At 43.5% G+C, this 22,883-nt stretch overlaps 1 protein-coding gene across 1 annotated transcript in view; it reads right to left on the reverse strand.

The window, feature by feature from the left end:
• The window catches only part of EPHX2 (epoxide hydrolase 2), a 634,386-nt gene that overhangs the window by 81,053 nt on the left and 530,450 nt on the right, over positions 1 to 22,883 (reverse strand). Inside the window, exon 15 of the mRNA XM_069233731.1 lies at positions 9,815 to 9,917. Within this exon, the coding sequence (XP_069089832.1) occupies positions 9,815 to 9,917 (103 nt within the window). The remainder of the gene's footprint in view (positions 1 to 9,814; positions 9,918 to 22,883) is intronic.

Genomic DNA, 22,883 nt, shown 5'->3' on the forward strand with positions numbered 1-22,883 from the left:
GGAGGGTTTGGCATCTCAGAGAGTTTTGGTGAATGGGTGTGAGACCTCCACCATGTCTATCTTCTCGGGTGCGCTACAAAATGGAGGAGTTGGGAGGTAGAAGGTCAAGGGCATGGTTAGATGAGGCATTGGGCCACGTTTCCGTGAGGATCAGGATGTCAAGGTTAGGGGGTCAGGATCAAGTCTGAAAGCTCAAGACAATGTTTGACTGTAGAATGACAATGGTGGAGCATGCAGTTCAGAGAGAAGCTGTTGTTTTCCAAGATGGCTGACTCAGGAGGGTAGTTGGGATTTGTATCAAGTTGTGAGGGGAAGAGCATTTACTGGAGTGGTGTGTGTGAGTTTTAATGCGATCATAGATGATAGTGGAAATCCGGCAGCCCCCTACAGACGGTAAGTGGAGGGGGAAGCGGGTAGATTGGAGGAGGGGGAAGTGGAATTTGAAGCTGCATAACTCTTTAGTTGATGGAGTAGGTAGAGTTGTCAAATGGAGGATGTGTTTGTTTGGGTCTGGGTAGACGCATGTCTCTGGGTATGCTAGAAATGTGTGGGGAGGTTCTGCAGTTAGTGATGAAGGTAGGAATGGAGGGAGGACAGAATGGCTAAGCTGGAATACTGAAGAGGTGAGGATGTCCATTCTTTGACAGAGGTGTGAGAACGAGGATAGGAGCTTGTTGAAAAGGGGCCAGTTGTGTTCAGTAATTGTAGGAGGATTGAGGTGAACTATCAGGGATGGACTCTGCGGGGTTGAGGTGTAAGTGGGGGACGGTGCTGGTTGTTGGTGTCTGGTGATTGGAGATGTTGGGGAAGGAGGCAAAAAAGGAAAAGTTGGGATTGGGGACTTGGGGGCCAACTGTGGTGAGGAAAGAGGAGTGGCAATGGCAACCAAAATGGGAGATAATGGTTTGTGGAAGGTAGAAGAGTGGTGTGGAGATGGTTTGTGGGAGGGATGTTCACGGTCTGGGATAGGTGGAGGTCAGTGGGTTGTGAGGGGCATAACGGATTGTGGGACAGTACCAGGTGAGACCAGGAAAGGGGGGAAGAGGGTAAAGGGTATAATGGGTGGACGGAAAGGGGGAATGTGGAGGATCATAGCAGGGCCTGATGGTGGGATAGGTGAACTCGATGGTGTCCAGGATTGTGTTGTTGGCTTGGGACATGATCTTCTCATTGGTGTACATAGATATATAGAGGTTGCCCAAGATACCAAAGCATTTGAGTTTGCGTCCAAAAGGGGAACTTGGAGAGAGAGGAAGAAAACTGTGTAAGGATCTGATCCAAAGGTCAGTGTTTTGTGTGAAGAGGAGGAGGTTGGTTTTAAGGGAACTTTTGCGTTGGCAGCGGTATTGGGCTGCAAAGAGGGTTTCCGGGAAGTCTCTTAAGGTCCTGTATTTTAAATTTTTCATTGTGTGTTTGGAAAGATTTTGGGGGAATTTAATCCGGAGAGCATTTGCGCCTTATTTGGAAATGGGTGCTGGGGGGAGCTGGTGGCGGCGGGTTTTAATGGCATGATTGGGGCTGATGTCAGGCTCCCACTTCTTACAAATAGTTTCTGAGAGGTATTGTGAAGAAAAAAAAAAAACTTCCAATATGATTGCCACTTAAAGAAAATCAATTGAAATCAGAATGGGATCATTCATTGACTCAAAGTGAAGAGCTAGTAGAGATAGCTAGTTGAGCCTTTAATGGTTGTGGTAGGATTTAATACCATTCAAGGATGGCGGCCCATTTGGAGGTGCAGCGGTGTCTTTATGTCCTTCTATGCTTTCCATGATATGGACTGTCACTCAGTCCTTCTTATAATGTGTTGAACAAGAAGAGCCACCATTTTAGAGAGCAGTTGATCATATATAGGGAGGAGAAAGGATCCACCAAATGGGGGGGAGTAACAGAAGTCACAGTTTTGCTCACAAGAGAGTGTCACTCATAGTCGTTGAATGTCACTCCTAATAAAACTGAAACTATGAAAATGACACATAAGCAATCTGAAATGTTGGCAGATGATCCAATTGAGGGCTGATAGTGCCATGTAGGGCGAGGAAGGGTAGGAGGCTGACGTGAAATTACAGATTCCGGTTGTAGCGAGATGACAAAAACAACCAGAAATAAACCCAATTGAGATTAAACTCCAGGAAAGAAAGCAGGAAGAGTGTACAACGTAAAAGGTTGAAAATGTTACTGTAATTGCAATTGGTGTACTTGTCTCATTCAAGAAGTAAACAGTGCACAGCACCCTGCTCCTCGGGTGGTACTGGTGCACTTACAGTTAGGCTCAGTCTTTTGCATGCAGTACCAGGAAGCAGTCGCTTTGCTCCGTGGAAGCGCCAGGGGGCAGAATCACTGACACCCACATTTATTATTTCTGTGGACGTTGCGCCCAGGGATTGCAGCCCAGGACATTCACTCACCCTTGCTGGGAAATCTGCTCCATATGGGTGCTGCAGGGACCACCACTGCAGCGCTACTGATAGCAGTCCTGCCAGCCATGCTTTATGTGCACACACAGCAACCTCGCACCTGGGTATACATTTCACGGCTGCCTCCTGCACCATTGTTTGCAAGGGGCATGCACACACAGCTGCAGCGGTGACTCAGTTGAGGGGTCGGAGTGGTCTTTCAACAGTGGTGGGGCTCTCTCCGGGCAGGCGCCCTGCATCGGAGAAGCAGGCCTCCAAATAATGCAAGGTGAGTCAGCGTGGCATTTAAATGGCTGATACGCTTGGCAAAGGCATCAGAAGGGCCAGCTTGGATTCCTTTTGCTGCAAAGTGTGTTGAGGGTTAAAAACACCATAGGTTGGCGACAGATTCTTCAGGATGTTCCCGCGCCCAGTCAGAGCTCTAGAAGAAGTCCACCATCTTCGACCAGTCGGCCTTGATCTCCCTGCTGCAGTAAGGGGCACATCTTGGCGCTTTTACCTTCGAAGGGGAGAAATTACACATTTCTTCTCGACAGCAGAAGGTACCTCTCTCAAACAAGGTACTCCTTCTTCGGGACAGACATCGTGGAACACACTCCACGGGGGGACTGTTCATCTTGGTTCAGGTAGGCTGTCACACCGGCCGCAGTGGGACTGGGGGAGAAGTGCTCATTTCATCTTCACTTCACATTCCCCCGAGCCCAGTCTCACCCAGGTCCCCAGTCGACTTCGCATTAAGTGCTCCAGCAGCGGGGCAAAGACCTCACTCTCCTTTTTCTGCATGGTACTGGGGCGCGGGAAGGTAGTACTGGCCATGGCTACATGCTGGGCAAAAGAAACCTCTACACTTCGACTCACTGCTTGTTTGCTTGAGGTGATGTCCATTGTGTAACTAGAGACTGACAGGAACAGGAACAGGAAACTAACCAATCACTATAACGCTTAAAAATATAGCCACCTAGTGACTGGCCATGTTCTGAAGTGCTCCCACCTCCAGGCTGACATCTAAACATGGGTCAGGGGAGAGAGGCCCAGTTGAACTGCCTTAAAGAGGACCAATCCCTGCGTTGCACTCATGGTGATTTAGCAGTAAACAGCACGAGAGCAACACAAGGATTGGTAGGGACAGGTGAAACCAGCACTGCAACGGAGACCCTGGGAACTCTTCTGTATTCACCCTGGCTGGTTGGATTAAGATGTATTCACAGGAAAACCTGGTAGTCATTGCCGTTCCATGTCTTTTTGTCTACAGCACAAATGTCAACCTTTGGCATGGAAAGTGCTTGAATATGAACCTGTACACACTTTCTTGAGCAATGCGCTGTCTGCACTATAGAAACTTGTGTTTATGTGATAATAGAACAAATCTTTTTCTATCTGAAAGAAAATGAAAGGCTATTGAAACTTACAGTGCATTAAATAATGATTGTTTCATGTTGTATGGCAATATAAAAGAACATAATTGTGCGACACAGAGGATTGTCCATGGTACAACAACTAAATGAGTCCCATAGGATCTTTTGTTCAGAATTCCTTAATGCAACAAAAATGAGTGCACCCTGAAAAATAAGCTTTAAACATATTAGGGAGACTGCCACTGGTAGGGAAATGTTTCATTGCACATTCTCTCTCACTGGTCACAAAGTACAAACATTGCCTAAGTAATTATGTTCTGTTTCTATTATCACATCTTCAGCTTTTACTATTGTAACAAGAACGTGCCAGTCGTTGATATGAGCCCTGGGACCTCCTCAATGAGATGGATCCCTTCGCTCTATTGAATCCACACTTTGGGCCTCATTTTGAGTTTGGCGGATGGAAAAATCCGTCCGCCAAACTCCCGACAGAGTGGCTGCTGCCTACGCTGTGCCCTCCCTGCCGGAGTCATTATCAGTTTCCCGCTAGGTTGGTGGGTGGAAACCTAAGTTTCCCCCCGCTGGCCTAGCAGGAAACAGGCTACAGCATTGTCTCCGGCTTGTAATCGAGCCAGCCGCACTGCTGTAACCAGCAGGGTGCACCAGCACCCTCTCGAAGTTCACTGTCTGCAAAGGGGACAAAGAACACTGCGATAGTGCTGGGCGGCGGGGGCTTGCACTGCCCATGCCAAGTGCATGGGCAGTGCAAGCCTCCCACCCCCCAGTGGCCACCTGCACCTATTCTCCCCCAGCCTTTTCATGACAGTGTTACCGTCATGAAAAGGCTGGCGGAGAACGAGGTCATAATCCAAGTGCATGGGCAGTGCAGGGGTTCCCATGCACCTATTCTCTGCTAGCCTTTTCGTGGCGGTATTACTGCCATCAAAAGGCTGGTGGAGAATGAGGTTGTAATCCGCAGGGAATCGCTGCATGCAGTGCTACCCTAGCGGATTAGGATCTCCGCCACTGCCAGACTGCTGGGATCCAAGACCCTTGCATAGCTGGCGGTTCCCTGGCAGTCAGACTGCCAGAGTTGTTATGTGGTGGAGATTGGACCTCCACATCCCCGGTGGTCCAAACCGCCACCACAAGTGCGACAGTCATAAGACCGCCACACTCGTAAAGAGGTCCTATGTCAGCAATATATGGCCATAAAGGATGCATTTCATCTTTTGTCTGCACACAGAGAATACACCTTTGTCTCCAACTAGCAATCCCAACAATATTAAGTTGGTACCTAGGGCTATTAGGTTCCCCATCACTAACTTTCATCATTATGGGTGTTTAATGCTCACCTCCAGAGGGTGATATAAGTATATACAAAGATAGGAACCTTCCTTTCCAGTTTGGTTGTCTGCATCTTCATGCATCAATCTTTTGGACATTTTTCACAGTTCCTTGCAAATGGGATGTTTACTTCCACATCAAATTCCTCATGCTGTACGTGACTTCCAAGATGTATCTATTATTGCTCTGTACAGACTGCTGTGTTATACTCTTTCCACTTCCCATAGAGGATTCAAACCCTCCCTTCTGCATGAGCATCACTCTCAGGCCTTTGCACCTTGACAAAGTGAAAAAGCTCATAGCAGTTTGAACCAGAAAGAGAGTCTAAAACTTCAACTACTTAAGTGTTTCATCTACAAGCACAATAGGTGAGGATGCTGCCTCCAAGCTTAGGCAACACATTCTGAGGCTGAAGTAGCACATCTACAAGCCGTTCAACATTCAACTCACTTTGTCAACCATCTCAGTGCAATGTTCAATGCCTCAAACACAACAGGTGCAGATGCTGCTTTTAAGAATATAGGCCCTGGGCTGTTTTCAGAATATTTAACTGTTTTGTGTTGTTGTGAACTTCCTGGAATCTCTCACTTTGCACCGATTCAGTGGGATCATTCCTGCCTTAATTGTTGCAAGAGTGATATATATTATTCACTTAAAAAACAAAGGTTACAGGGACTTTATAGTTAGACTCACATTTTAAACGTACAAAACAATAAAAATTCACGAGTTATAGTTACAGTTCACTCAAGTAACTATAACTCGTGCCCTAAGGTAACTATAGCTCAGACCCTTGCCATGCACAGTATTTTTGACAAAAATGTTACTGCAAATATTACATTGATATTATAATGCTGTTATGAAAGATGGCATGAGTGCCGTAATTTGTGGTGTAATTAGCAGTGCATGTCGAGGGCGAGAGTTATAGTTACCTTAGGGCACAAGTTATAGTTATGTTATGAGGTAACGCTAACTAGAACTGGTGAATTTCTATGGTTTTGTACATTTAAAATGTGAGCCTAACTATAACGTCCCTGTAACCTTTGCTTTTTTCATTGAATGTCTAACATATAGTAATTTTAATTACTATAATTTAATCCAACCACCAATGTGAGACAGTGGTTGGCCACAGGGCCTGAGGTCAACCCCCTATAAGCACCCAACCTCGCACCGTTCACAGCCTTCACACGTGCAGAGGGGAGGTTGCCCGCAGGACCTGGTCTGCAGCCATGCCCTGTGGCCAACATCCCCTTAACACCCAAACCCATGCAGCCCTTTGGCTGTGCGCAGAGGGAGTTGGCCGCGGCTTCTCTGGGTGTGAGAATAGGTGTGAGAGGGTGTATCTGGGGGTGAGAGTGGCTGTCAGATTGTCTATCTGGGTATGAGAGTGCGTACATCAGTGTTTTAGTGGGTACGCCAGTGTGTGCACCGGTCTGTGAGTGGGTGCATGAGGGTGTCAGTGGGACTGTGAGTGGGTGCTTGAGTTTCTGAGTGGGTGCATGAGTCAGTGTTCAGCCGAGTCCCAAGATGGCTGACAACACTTCAACAGCTTCTGTTGTTTGTTGAAATGTTATCAGCCAATCGGATCTCAGCACGAGATCGGGAAGGGTCGTGAATCCTTTGTGTCCCTAGGTTTACAAATTTAGAATTTCTTTAATTTCTCTAAAACTACTGAAAAGAATTACACCAAAACAAAAAAGTACGGTTTCATGACCAGCACCTACCTTTCTGCCAAATTTGGTGTAATTCCATCCAGTAGTTTCGGCGCTACCGCTGTTCAAAATCCCTATGGAAAAATGAATTGGAAAAATGTGTTTTGTGCCCCCCCCTCCCTCTTTCTCAGGCCCCTTCTACCCCCCCGCCCCCCACCCCCAGCCAGGATGGATCACCTCGAAGCTTTTCAGGCAGTAGCAAACAGGAATGGCAAATTTTTTTCAGAAGGTTTTGTGAAGATTTGTCAAACCAAACAAAATATATAGACAAGTAAAATGCTTTTTATATAGAAACTAGGCCCTTACTATAACTACCTAGTGGCGAAGGGGGTGATGTAATGATATTTCCTCTGGCCCTTGATGAGATGTGTAGGATGTCCCTAAGGGGTTCCAGTGTGGAGTCTGGAATGCTAAGGCCATGGAGCCTGATGTTACCACCATTCAGATGCAATGATATGAGTGCTTGAAAAGCAGTTTTGAAGTCACTTTCTGGAAGAAACAGTTTCACTTACTTTAGAAGAGAGAGCTGGCACCAAGCCAGCTTTGTTTTTTTCTGCCAATGTGTTCCTTGAGGGTGAGGTTGGTGTAACATGTGGAATCTAAGGGACTTGGCTATCATCCAAAGTTAGGGGTTTGAAGCAGTCTAGGTTCAGGTCACTGAGGAAGGGTTATCCTGTTTCTTGTTCTTGGCAAATGACCAGAACTCTTTCTTGTTGGGATAAGCTTCAGACAGGCGATGCACATGCCTGTCTGCATAACATGTAGTCAATGTTTGAGGTTTTGGGTGTGTGAAGCAGAGGAGACTTTCAAGTAGAATTGTACATCAGCTCATATATACTGGTGAATATTGATGCTGCTATCTGTAAGTAAAGCATCATCTACAATGCGTGAGCTAATTGTTTCCCTGCTGCACCATGATTTGAGATGGTTATCACTGATGTGATCCAACAATTTAACATAGATTGCTTTATAAAGATCTTGCAGATGAATAGTACATGAGTGATGGGCCGGGAATTGGCAAAGTGATCAGAGTCTAATGTAGATTTCTTTAATAGTGGGAGAATCTGACCTGAAAATGACTTCAGCTTCCTCCTCTAAGCAATATTGGATTTTGGCTTTCTATCTAGGGTTAGATTTGCTTGCTGACCTGCATGAACATTGCACTCCTAGATTTCTAAAGCTCTTAGCGCCAAAGGCTCCCTGTGAGCCACTGGGAGATAATTCAACTACTTGTCCTTAAAACAGATAATTATGCCTGCTTTTGCACACGGTACTCTGTTCCTGCTGCATGCCTCCTGCACAGTGTGCTGCTTTGCCTGCTGGATAGTATGTTGTTCAAATGTTGCCATACTAAAGGATTTTGCCGTCATGTACCTCTGCCCCATGCCAATCATCCATTCACCTGCACCATCAATGTTGGCCTTCTTGCCCAGAGACCTATCATCAGTGATCCTGAGTTCAAAGCCACGTGGTTTGTCAACTCGTGAACTTTATCTATTACCATCCACTAACATATTGGCTTATTTTCCATCTTCATTGCCAACATTCAGACAACACTTTAATTCACAGGCGTGGATCTACTAACCTGCTTACCACCACAACATTATTTTGAGTGCACACAGATGCTGCTGATTTAACCATGATGCTCTGCTTTGTACCCAGGTTTTGTATCATGATTTTGCATCTTGCTGTCGAGTCGAAGTAGGTGTATGCCTAGCTTCATCATTTAGAATTTGTTGCACTGATATCTTAGGGGTACAAATGCATTCTGTCAAGGGCTTGACGCTGTGAAATCCTGTCAATATTCCTTCTTGATTGCCCCAAGAAAGGGTGACTCTCTAACAGTAGCCCAGTGCCACTCTGCACGCAAAATGAAAGCTGTCATGTGCTTCATTAAGGGAGTGCCAGGGGAGGAAGAAAAACAATCAGAAAGCAGAAAACCTCTATCCTGTAGTTCTTGATTGAAACTGAATAATAAAGCAAAAGGCACCACACATTCCTGGAAATTAGAGCAGAGAAATCTTACAAGCAAGGGCAGCCAGTAGAAGATATGAAGGAGATTCTGGCTGCAGGGCACACACATTAGTAGGTGATGAACAGAACAAAAAAACACAAATGTGTTTTTACATATGAATTACAGAAAAAGGCCCAGCTTTATCCTGGATAAGGAACCTCAGGTAGGAATCTCTGGACACTGCACCATCTTAGAAAGGACAATTATTAATCCTTGGTCAGACCCCCTTGAAATTCATGGAGCACCAATCTGGGTGGCCATGGAAATGGCGCACCGTCTAACCCCCTTTCCACTTGGACACTATATATATATTATGGAATACCACGTGGATTTTGCATACAGAGCCAATACTGTCTGATGTCTGAATCAGTTTATGTTGCCTTATCTAGTTGATATTTTGGCTATGATGATCAAGCTGAAATTGTGTTTAATACACTCAGTAGAATGTTTAATCAAGCAGTAATTTTATCTTATCCTGGTACTTCTAAGAACTTTAATATGAAAACAGCCTTTTTTTAAATAGACATTTATCTTACAGCTGCTCATTTTAAGCATAAGAGACCTGTTAGGAAATGGAAATTAAAAAATTAACATCTTATCACTTTTCATAATATCTATGTTATTCATATTCTCCATTAACACTGTAACTGTGATATCTGCTACCATTATTTTACATTTAGCATATTTCTGTACTAGCTTGGCTTTGTATAAATGTCTCTAACAATAACCTTTTTTTAAAGTAGTGGATCAAAAATGCATTATATGTAGGCCCAGATGGGCTATTTTTTCACTTTCACATCTTTTCCTTCTTACTGCTCACTTACACACACAAGTGGAATATCTTCTTACCTATACATGTTTTTCTTCTCTGTTCATCTGGTCTATTTGCACATACTCTGGGTAGCATTTACGACAGTGCATTACAAATCCTATATAACAAACTATAACACATGATTTACTTGTAGTCATTACCTGAATCCACTCTTTTTGAACTGCTGGATGTAGTACTGAAGGTCATCTTCTTCCATAATTCTGTTGAGAGGAGGATCTTCTGGTGCTCCAACTAAAAGTCCACCTGCAGCCATTAGAGGAAAGGAGGGCAATCAGACAATATTGATGTATGATGTACAACAGGCACGCGCCTCCATGGTTTCAAGGAATTTGCTGTACCAAATAAACCAAGAACTACCAATTTGCATAAATAACCATGACAATGTTTTATTTGATCACATGTATTTATACACCTTTACTGGTTTGAACTATTTTAGAAATACATAAACATGTACAAATATATTTAAAAGCTGGGAGTTTCTACACACAAACCTCTCCCTTGTCAATAACCCTATGTCCATTAAACACAATACCATATATCTGTAACTTAGATATGCAGAAATGACTAACTACAGAGCATGGCTGGAGGGAGGTCACAATATCCAAGAGTTACCTTTACAAAAAATGTTCCTAACTACTTTGTCCAGCTCTTTCAATGTAAACAGAAATACATTAAAATCACATCATTATTTCAGAGATGGTGTTGTATAGTAAAAACCTGTCTTCCATTAAAATCAAATAATATTTTCAGAGATGGTCCTGAACAAACCTATCTTCAAGGGAACAGACTATGAACAATACCTTGAGTAGATTTAAAAGGCTCATTTATATTTTCCTATGACGGTTATGCCTTTTCCGAAAGCGCATCAATAAATCCACAATATAATAATGCAATCACCTGTTACAGATGAGCAACATTTCAATATAAAAAGAGAGACTCCCATACGAATAGCGTGTCCAACAAGCTCTTCCTGTAAGAAAACAGGTCCTTCCTTTCCATAGAGAATCGCAGGGAAGAAAGGTATAAAGAGGCCCAGGAATTTGAGTAGGGCAAACACGGAGATCTGTTGCCAGAGTGGACATGCTAAATCGCTATTCCCCAATTGCAGGCTCAACAGCTTTCTGAGGTTTGCTGGAATGGTTACATAAATGTTTAGGGCAGTGCTTAATTTGTGCTTGTTGTTTCCGGTGCTGAGCACCAGCACTTATTTTTGAGGGCAGGCGCTTATTCTTCTACCCCAAGCATTTGCTGCGAGCAAAAGACGCATATGGGAAAGACAGAGGAAGAGAAAAACGAAAAAGCGTCACAATGGGAGAAACCAGAAAGCTACAAGAGTGAGCTGAAGGGGCAGGGAGAGGCTTTACATGTGTTGAAGAGGCCCGAGACGGCTTCAGGATTATACTGCCTCAGTATTCCCTGTTCCCACATTTAATTGCAGCAGCCAGGTGTTTAAGCGGAGGGCTTTGAGCACCGGCACATTTTTATTTACAAATTAAGCACTGGTTTAGTGATATATATATATATATATATATATATATATATATATATACCAAGAGCAAGACGTGTAGCAGCCCCCTCCCACCCACAGCAACATTAAAAACGTTTCTTGGGTCATTAAATCAATGAACCAAAGAGAACTTATCATATTTTAAAGCTCTCTTAGATGCAGCTCTATACTCTTCAGCGGGAGTGGAAGGTTCTCTTGTGGTTGTATTTATGACTGCATGTTGTGGGCAGAAAAATGTTGAAAGAATGACTTTGGGGCATGCTGATTTTATTAAAAAAATACCAATGTGTTTCTTTTAACATTTCCAGCCCACAAAATGTAATATTAAAAACTATGTTAAAAGATGAACACATACTTTTTAAAATGAAAGCTTTATTAAACACTTTCATAATAATCACTATTATTAAACACTGCATTGTGTGAATAATTGAAATATACATTAGATACAAAATACTGTAGATTTTTGGAGAAAGATGGTAGGTCTGCTTTATATATATTGATATGCTCATCCCCTTGAGAAAACCAATAGGCTCACTTTTTATATTTTGGGTGTGTGACTGACGAAATTATTAAGTCTGCCTGCGTAGGAGCAGGACCTGTAAGACCAGCGGGCTGCACATGCCAGAATACAGTGCATGGCGTGGGGTTGGCTGCTCACAGGGCTTGGCTACCCGCGGAGAGGTAGGCTTTAAGTATGGTAATTAAATATTACTTTAAGTTGAAATAAACTTTAGAAATTCACTGAAAACAACAAAGGTTGAAGTAACATTATTGTTAGGGATTGCAATTATATCTTACGCTACATTTAAAAACCATAGAAATTCACTGAAACAAAGCAAAGGTTAAAGTAGAATTATAGTAGGCTATAAATTATAGTTAGGTGAAATTTACAGTGAGAATGTAAAATTTAAACTAAAAAGACAATGAAAAATACCCTGCATTTCAGGTGCACAATGGCACATAAGCAATAACACACCACAAACTGTATAATACTAAACATCTTCAAAGAAGGAAGAAACTGCTGGCACTCCAAAGTGGATTTGGCGAATGAAATCTTGTTTATTGAGGGAAACAAAATGGTTATGCATTTCATTTATATGCCCTGCTCATACCTTGAAGTAGTAGATACAAGTTAATTCTTTTGAACCACAATATTCAGAACAGAGAAAGGACACACTGTAGCACTCAAGGGCTGCAATTCATAATAAGCATAACTTTTATCATAGAGTAGATTTTAACCTAACACCACAAGCCTAAAAGGAAGAATCTTATCCGCAGTGTTGCATTGTAGACTACTAAATTAATCAATTCAACCTGCATTCTTTATCTGTGACTGCAACATCAAATAAACAAACATTAAGCCCCAGTGGGAATGATAGAATTCAGTTTATTAATTCAAGAAAAAGACAGGGGGAGGAGTAAAGACTCAATCAAAGTTCAGCTGTGTGAGAAAGTGGATTATTAGTTGGGGTGGATGTCAGCCCATCACAAGAAATAATGTCAGTTTTCTCAATTCCTGGTACTTATGGCCCAGAGCAGACAGGTTTAACTTGAGAAAATGTGTAAAGCATTTAGATGTATCATAACAGTTCAAAAGCTGAAAACACTATGCAATAAAAAACGCACTTCAATTTATGGAAATATAGAATAATTTTATTTAAAAAAACGATACCAAAATGGGAAATATACAATAAAGGGAATCAGAGATATGAAGTTTGAATGTTTTAAATAAAAATAGAGCCAAAAAAAGATTTACGTACCAACCATGGCCACCTGGTTGTCCTATGCCAATACCTAGGTACGATTTAAGGCTGACTGTGATGGACCAGGTTCGACATGGTTAGAAGTTTTACCTTTAGGCTTTGTTTCTGAAGTCAAAGTTAATAAGCCCTAGTAGGCAAGGCAGCAGGCTGTGGTCAAGAAGGGCCCTATGAGGCTGGATAACCATCGGCAATGTCTTGGTGAAGTCATTGATTTTTGTGGGAAACCTCTGTGTGGGAGAAATTTAAAATTCAGGCCCGAAGAAGGTTCCTGACAGGCAAATGTCCACCCATCCAAATTGGGCAGGCGGACATATAGACTATTCTTCAGTGGCTGCTACTCCATTTGGTCATAGGATATGTTTGGCCATGGCAGAGATGGTGAAGTCTCTGCCGTGGCCAAACTATAGTCCGCCCGCTCCTAAATTCGGCAGGAGGACCGTTATATTGGCAGTAAGCATACATCATTGCCATTGTGCTAACATGTATATGAGGTCCTTTGTCAGTTTGGTGGAGCTCATATTGCTCCAATGAAGCAAGGCTGCAAGCTATAACCAAACAGGCTCCGTGGGACCGGACACCCTCTCTGTGATATACCACTGAAATGGATTTGTTGCTGCAGAAAAGCTTCAAGCGGGAGCAACCCGAATCTTTGGCCTAGGGCAACACACCTTCATTGGGTTGTCTAGACAGGATTGTCTGGTCCTCTGAGGTTTTGGAGCCAAAAAGATTCAATATTTTTAGGATGTTAGGAGAAGTACATTTTGGCAGCCAGAGATCCCAGGACCTCAGGGACAGCACTTGGGGGTCAAAACTCCCTGCAACAGAAGTCACCAGCTGGGTCCAGAATAGATTCAATAGAAATGGCAAGCCAGGCTCTATAAGAAAAGGACTTATTGCACATTGTTGTGCCCCGTACCTTAACAGGAGGTCAGCCAACTAACCCTTGGACTCCACTTCTTTGTCCTGGGTACACGTGAGAGCTGGTCCAAGATTTCACGTCCCTTCACAGGTCCTTATTCTGTCTTCCACATATCCAGCAGTGTTCTGAAGAGGGTGCTCAGGTGTGCTACATTTATGCCTTGTATTAGCCTGTGGGTGAGGTTGACATCTGCCCCTTTCCAAGAAATAGGGAAAAAGTTCCCACGAGTAACTCTACCCTCTTTCGCAGGTGCTCCTTTGCACGATGCAGCATATAATCCCACAGTGCCCCTCTCTGCCTAAATACAAGATTGTGAAACCCTTCTTCCCTTGTGTAGAGCCTGTATGATCACCCCAGAAATGTGACCAGGGAAATGAGCAACCCCTCTTCTGTAATTACTTCAAACCAATTCTGGAGGCAGCTCCTCTCCTACTGGGATTAGTATCTGTCTGACTGGGAGGAACAAGGAAGGGCAGTGCCCAGGTGCCAGCTAACAGCTGCCTGTGACAGGACAGGCCTCTTTGAAGTAATCAAGTTCCTGGGCACAAGCCAGACGGTCATCCTGCCAGAGAACAGAAACACTACCACACACCGAACCTTTGTCGTACTCTGGGAGCAGTTTTCTCACCTTATCAAGGGGTCTATTCAGCTGGCAGGCAACAGTTGGAACTCATGCAACTGGGTCTCCAAAGGTTTTACAGGGAGAAAAGGTAACTTTGTAAAAGTACCTTTTCCAAAATATATGTTACAAATTCGATTTCATAAGTGAATTGGACTTGTATAAGTATTTTAGAAAGTCTAAATACAATATTTGTAGCTGTTTCCTAGTCGGTGATAACATTATTACATTTTATGTTGTATCCCAATGCTTTCCTATGGGACTGCCAACAGCGCTACACTGAAATAGCTTTTAGGGCCTTTTTTGTGTAAGAGGATGATTCACATTAAACTCTGACATGTTCTACTTTTAAATGCCTCAATGGCAGTAAGGCCTATTTAAAGGTGACTTAATAGTATTTAAAAGGAGGTTTAGGCCTGTCAAAAGAGGTTATTTTGACAGGGCATATTTGAAGTTTTAAAACTGCACATCCAGGCTACAATGGTAGGCTTACAGTCATGGTTGCCCTGCAGTGCGTGGCACAATGGGTGTTGTAGACCACTAGTGACATTTAGCTTACATCCCCTGGGTGCAGTTTTTACTATATACTAGGGAATTATAAGTTAAATATGCCAATTAGGAGTACTGCCAATTGCACATGTACTAGGGTCTCATTAGTAAAGTCCTAGTGCACAAAATAAATTAAAAAAACAGCAGCATCAGTCCAAAAAGGGAGGGAGGGTGATCATAAAAAAGAGCCATTCCTATAAGTTGAATATAAAATTCTTAGGCAATTTGCATTGTTGCATACAGTATAACAATGCACAATTGCTGTCATTTAATGTTACAATGTGTCCTTTTTCTCTTTTGAGTATTGTGATTAATAGAAAGTAAAATTATATCCGTTAGTTCCACTTGTGAGCAAGGTGCATAGCCCAAATATGTAACTGTTTGTTTGTCTTAATAAACAGGATTTCATGCACCGTATCCCCTCTGGAGTGCTGACAATATACACATATAGACCAGTTATAGTTAACTGCAGTAACTAACTTTCACCCCGTCATCCATAGTGTTGTCATAAATATCATATTAGATGTTACTATTGATATTATCAATGATATCATAGGACACGCCATGGGTGATGAAATATTTGAGGTGATAAGCAGCGCATGGTGAGTGCATGAATTATAGTTATTTCAGTTAACTGAAACTGAATTCCGGTGGCGGTTAGAGTTAAAAAGTTACATTTAAACTAAGTATAACCACCAATACCAGTGAATTTCAGAGTTTTAAAATAAAATTAATATAAGATAATATTAGCAGACCTACCTATAGAGCCACTTTAACCTTTGTTTTTTAGTGAATTTCTGTTTTAAAAAGATAACAGTATAAATGGGTGTTAATTTAAAAGGGCAGACCTACCAGCTTTTTCAAAGAGATTCAAAAAGCCAGGGCACTCGTATGAAATAAGATAAGAGTCTGTGCAGTTAGGTTCTTGGTCTTCGGAGAATCAATATATAATCCAAACAGAGTTAAAGTTCAGTGTCTTTATTCTTGTGCGAGGTTTACATACATGTTTGCTCCCAGCTTGGCATGCCTCTATATGTATAACTTTGAAAAAGAATTCATTTTACCAGCTTCTAATCCTTTCACCGATAACATAAAATTGTGGCGTCGGTACATTGACGACATCTTGGTTGTATGGCAAGGCCCTTTGGCTACAGCTAGTTCACTGACCGAGTGGGTAACCACACTAAACCCATATTTGAAATTCACTTCTACGGTGTCGGATAAGGAGGCTCATTTTTTGGACTTACTGATTACAATTGAACAGGGGAAATTATTAACCTGTACTTACCAAAAACCTACAGATCGCAACAACCTGCTAATGTACGAGAGTCATCATCCTAAATCCCTCCGTGACAACTTACCATTTGGCCAATTCTTGCGACTATGACGAAACTGTCCCTCAATACAGGAATACAATACCCAAGCAGATGATCTTCAAACAAAACTCTTTGAACGACATTATCCCTAACACGTCATCAACCGAGCTCGTAAGAGAGCAAGGAACAATAATCGTGACTCTCTACTTCAAACTAATACTAGAGTCACGAATAGACGGTTGACTTGTGTGTCTACTTTCACCCCACTATCTAACCAGATAAAAAAACTGATTAATCAAAGGTGGCCTATCCTCAACAGTGGGGGCAATACCATTCCTAGGCCCCTATTAGCATTTAAACGATCTAAAAATATTAAAGATCTGATAGTCCATACCCATCCAAAAGACACATTGCGAACACAGACACAAACTACACTCTGGAACCTTCCACCTGTAACTGGACATTATCCCTGTGGACACTGTAATGTCTGTCAATTGACTAGCCTCAACAAAACTTTTGATTTGGCACCTATAGGCCAATGGCACCTGACAAAACACACGAATTGCAACACTAAAAACTGCATTTACATGATTACGTGTCCATGCGGGCTACGTTATGTGGGCATGACTTCTAGACCAGTTAAAATACGAATTAACGAACATAGGAGCAACATCAGGTGTGGACGCATTACAACAAAATTATGCGCACACTTCCTAGATGCCCCCCACAGTCCCGATGATTTAAGTTGGGTCGTACTTGACGCCGCTAGAATCACTACTGACTCTCCACACTCCTTGTTCAGACTGGAACAACTGTGGGTTTTCAAGCTTCATACTGATACAGATGGGTTGAATGATGCCATTCCCTGGACTACATTGTCCGCCTAATCAACCCCTTTTAAGGATTTACCACCGAGTATTCAGTATCTTCAATCTATATTTGTTCTGTTTTTCACTTTTTATTTCCATCCTAATTGGACTGACTGTGAAAGACTATGGTTTTAGGGAGCCCCATTTTATGTATTACTCTGTGGCCCATACCTTTCTTTTGTCTACTAGGGCGGTTATTTCCGGCTTCCCACTCCAAACCACTCATTGTATTAACTGACATAACTCACTATCCAGTTCCAGCCATTCCAAGATGGCCGACGATGTTTTTAGTCCATTGTTTGTTTTGACTACCACCCACGAGGCTATTGGAGTAATGCTCATTCTAGTCTATTATATCTCTGTTCACAAAGATGGCCGCCGTAATTTTGCTTGAGTCCTTCTTTTATTTCTGAGACCTGTTCCCGGAGTGTAGTCCTTCTACAGTTTTGACGACCCTCTCCCATTTTTGCAGGGAAAACTTCTCTTTAAAAGACTTGCACCGAGTCGGGAAGTTGTCTTTTCGGGAGAGCACGTCAGGGTAGGTTCCCCTGCAGACTGCCGTCATCCACAAAGTAAGTGACCTCGCGTTTGTGTGTTTATCGCTTTTTTAGGTTACTTATTTACTCTGGGGACGTATATTGAGCTCAACTAATGACATCTCTCAAAGTATTAACAGACTTAGGTCGGGGTAATCCCTTAATATTCTATGGATAACCATGCTTTGCCAATGTGTTTTTGCCTTTGTAAATCACCACGCAGACTATTACACTCTGCTACAGTACTCACCAAGCCTTTTTAGAAATATTTTCTGTTGTAAAACTGTTTTATCCCTCCCAGTTTTCCTTCAACAAATGTCATAAATGCTAGTGACGAGTCTGTGTATGAATTTCCAAGTGACATTGACTAATAATGTGCTTGATGTTCATAATCAATTTAACCAACCGACCTCTAGTAGTGAATGTGACTGTTTTGGTTCTGATTGATTACACTGCATTCATGGTGTCTGCTTTACCACTTTATTAGTAGTGACCGCTTTCGGCATGCTACTTCCCAAGGGGCCCCCCATGTACCAAGGGATGTTAAGCATATTGTCTTATTAAGTTTTTACACAACTGGTTACTACACACTGTTGTGTCACGGGTGTCCTTCCTTATTTTTCCGTGTGTTTTGATCAAAATGATTTGTTTGTATTTTTCTAGGGCGACCATTAGAGGTTTCTGACAATTAGTGAACTTCAATGTAAGTGACTATATGATTTGTTTGACATTTTTGCAAACTTTCGGTAATATAGACAGGAGAAGTCTTATTATGTATTGGTCCTGAAGAAGCGTCATAGGATCTTGTTAGACCACTGTACGCAAAACATGTTGACCATGTCCTAGGAGCCCGACGATAATCTCCTTAAGCTCCAGCACCATGCAGAAAGTGTTTGAGCATTATTCCTCATTTTACACTTTCCTTCTGTTTTTAATCTTGGTCCCGGTCTTATTCCATTGACTAATTAAATTGACTCGCTCCTATTAAGACTGGGAACCAATTTTAGCTTTCACTCTCCTGCCAGGATTAGCGCCTGACCGCAACACCAGGTCTTGTAGTGTCCGCTACCACGGCTGCTACCTAAAAGATCTCCGGCAAAGATCCCCCTTACGGGGAGCCCGTCCGACATTGCAGCGCCGGTCTGACGAGGAGCTACCAGATGATGAAGCATGACATCCTCTCGGATGTGTGAGTGCTCTTGCTCCTGAACTTTAATGTTCCCCTAGTGATTATATTTTTCCATTTGGAACAGTGTACACCTTTTTTGTATGTTACATACATGTTCATCACATCAGAAAGATTCCATATGTGGTCATCACAACAACATCCAATAGCCAGCACGTGTTTCGTCTCCGAGAAATTAATCTCATTGACTTACTCAGGGCAAAGTATAAGTAAGGTGTTAACATGAATAAATGGCTTATCCTAATCAAGCAAAACTCTTCAAGATAATGTACGATCAATAGAGAAAGAGTAGTGGGAGTCACGTGACGGGGGCAAAACACTATTATCCCCGAGTCTTCGTGAGGGGGTACTCGTAAGTCAGCAGGTATGGATCAAAAATATTTTACGGTGCGATCTATAAACAAAACAGTTCTTTTGGGTAATTTTTTGTGTTGGGGGCGCTGTGTCTTGCTCCCCGACAATTGAGCTGGCGTGTATGTAGAGAAAAAGGACGCGTAAGCCCTCCGTCTCATCTAGAGGTATAAGGTAAGGCAGGCTTATTGGCTTTATCAGGAAGTGAACACGTCAATATATACGAAAGAGATCTAATTTAACTTTGTCAAAAAGTCACCAATAACTATAAGCAAATATCTATTTAATTGCAATGTTTAACATCACAAAATAGTTTCAATACGTCATCTTGGTAAAGCAATGAAAAACATGTCTGAGTCTTTTTTCAACATGTTTCATGCCACAAAATGCAACCATGAAATAACTACAAGGAGCCTTTGTTCTCTAGCTAAAGAACATACAGCTCCAGCTCGGAATGCTTTAAAAACAGTGGTAAGCTCTTCTGGGGTCAAGGATTCAATGAACTAGGAGAAGTACTGTGATTTAAAAAAAAATATCACTGGGAGGAAGCTGTGCTCCCTGCTACCCCACCCCAAAACTAAAAATGCTTGGTGGTGCCGCTACCCCTTCTCGGGGCACAGCCAGAATCTAAATCTATTATTAAAAAACAGAGCAAGGAATTATGGGGTGCTGCTTGACTAGGAGAAGTGAATATTAAATGAGCTGCTACAGCCACTCATTTATTATTAATATTTTGTAAAATTGTTTGTGGTCGTCCTGGCCCCCACTTACAGGTTATTTATAATTTAGGTGCCGCTCTCGTCCCGCTTGGGGCACCCACTGTTGTGATGGCCATTGGAGGCCGTGACCAGAGGCCAAAAGCTCCTGTGGCCCATCAGGTCCCCTGATAGCATCCATCGCGGGTTCCAGTGAGGGTCGGCTTTACTCCAGCCCGTTTAGGAGCAGCTTCTTTTTCTGCTCCTGTTAGAGAGAGCAAACCTATGGTCCCAACCTGCAACATAGAGGACATGGAGCTGAAGTGCTCCTTGTCTATGCTCTTGTGGGCAGGAAACGGTACAATGCCCCTGGGATGGTGTCCCCAGGACACTGCTGCTATTAGGCCCCGGATGACGGGGTCCCTGGGGCCACTGGACGGCTCAGTGATGAGGCCCCCACACCCACTTCCTAAAAAAAAGAAGTTTCACCCTGGGTGATAGGAGGACTGCCACCCTTACATGACTCATGGAAGGGGCCCCAAGTCGCCCTCCCTTCCAAAAAAAAGCTTATGCACTGTGGGATGGCTTCCTCAGGGCCATCCAAAGGCTCGAGGAGTGGGGCTACATGCCACCCTTCCTTCATAAAAATGATATTGTACCCTGCGGATGGGGTCCCTGAGGTTGCTCAGGGAGTGGGGCCACATGCCGCCACCCCATTATGGAAGTTGCCTCAATATCCCTGGACGTGGCCCTTAGTGTGTGGGCTTTTTGTTTTTGTTTTTAAAAGGACAGAATCACGCCCTTTTTCTCAAATTTGACAGCACTTTTGGCCCTGTGGGTCCCTTGGAAACCTCTCCAAAAGACCAAAGGGGTCAGAATATCCCTACCTTGCTCCACTATATGTTTATTTATTCTTTTTTGAGGACTTGCGACTGAGTCCTAAATTGGTTGCTGTAACATTTATATTGATGTTGTGGCAACCACCCATATCTTATTTATAGATAGGTTACTTCCACAGAGCATACTCATCTCTTTATATACATGCAATTTGAGCCTCAAAAACTGCTGAATGGATTTACACCAAATCACAAAAAAACAAGCGTTCTTGGTAAAGATCTGCCCTTCAGTCAAACAAAGTATAAATTAATTCACATGTTTTCTCTGTACCACCATTCAATGTTCCTATAAACAATTGTTAGAAATGGAGTCTCTAGTTGGCAGTTGGTTTGAACCCTCCCCAAGTAGGGACCCTCACTCTAGTCAGGATAAGGGACATACCCAGCTCAGATAATCCCTGCTCACCTCCTTGGTAACCCGGCAGGAGCAGTCAGGCTTATCTCGGAAGCAATGTGTAAAGCATTTGCACATAGCACACAGTAATAAGTGAAAACACTAAGGGCCAGATGTAGCAAAGGGTTTTTCCCATTCTGTGTCAATGGGAAAATGTGTTCGCACATATGGCCCTAAAAAAGGACACCACACCAGTTTTAGAAACATAGCCAATATTTATCTGTGTAAAACAAGACCAAAACCATAAAAATCCAAAATGAAGTGCTAAAGATATGAATTTTGTAAGATTTAACTTAAAAATACAGTTCCTTGAAGTGGATAGCTCCACCTGGGGCTATCACGGCGTCGGTATCAACAAAACCAACAGCTCAGGCCATCCGCAGCGTCGCGGGCCAGCAATGGTGTCGGGAAGACCCGCAAACAGTACCTTGGATTTGCAGGGTGTTGTGATCCTCGCGGTGAGCTCTGGAGAGCGGTGTCACTGGCGTTGCGGTGTCGGTTCCGAGTCGGTGCGGAAGTCGTCGGACCCTTGAAGTCACACGTGTTGCAGATCGAACTCTGTGCTGATGAAGTCAGGAGCGCTGGAGTGGATGGCGCCGGGGCTGCAGTGCAAAGTGGTACGATGCAATGTGAGGTGCACACAGGTCACAGTGCAGGCAGTGGCTCGGTGACAGTGTCCAGAGGCATCAGTGAGACCAAGGCTGCAGTGTGAAGTGGGGCGGTGCATCATGCAGTGTCACCAGGTTACGGTGCAGGCAGTGGCGTCATCGTTGCTGAGGCCCAAGTCGGCAATGCAGATCGGGACGGGCTCCGTTTGGCATCAACGGGTCACGGTGCAGACAGGGACATCTGTTGACGACACTGGAATCAATGGTGCTGGCGTCGGTGAACCAGGGCTGCGGTGTGGGATGGGACTGTGCTTTGTGCTCCTCACAAGCGGTGTCCACGGGCCACGGTGCAGGCAGTGACGCCAGTGTCAGCAGGATTGTCGTCGTCGGGGATGCCCAGGCTTGTGAGCAGGCGATGCCGGAGTGCGGGGCCCAGAGGTCGCAATGCGAGCAGCGGCTCAGTGAAGTCATCCGATGATGGGGTCGGTAAGACCAGGGTTGTGGTGCGAAGTGGGGCGGTGCCGCTTTGGCAGGTCACGGTGCAGGCGAGCGGCTTCGTTGACAGCATTGCGGTGGATTTTCTTTCACAGCACAGAACATACAGTTCCTAGTGCTGCAGGTTGAGGAAACTGAAGTCTTCGGTGTCCCTGAGACTTCCAACAGGAGGCAAGCTCTACTCCAAGCACTTGGAGAACTTTCTCAAGCAGGATACACAGAGAAGTTCACTCTTCGCTCTCTTCCAGAAAGATTATAAAAGTCTGGGGTTTTGGGTCCACTACTTATACCCCTTTCTGCCTTTGAAGTAGGCAAACTTCAAAGGAAAGTCTCTGTTGTTGACAAGATCCTGCCTTGCCCAGGCTTGGCCCCAGACACACTCCAGGAGGTCAGAGTCAGCATTGTGTGAGGACAGGCACAGCCATTTCAGGTGTAAGTGTCAATTACTCCCTCCCCACGCTAGCCCAGATGGTCCATCAGGATATGTAGGCTACACCCAGCTCCCT

The sequence above is a fragment of the Pleurodeles waltl genome, chromosome 5 (genome assembly GCF_031143425.1).
Source record: "Pleurodeles waltl isolate 20211129_DDA chromosome 5, aPleWal1.hap1.20221129, whole genome shotgun sequence".
In the NCBI taxonomy this organism is placed as follows: Eukaryota; Metazoa; Chordata; class Amphibia; order Caudata; family Salamandridae; genus Pleurodeles; species Pleurodeles waltl.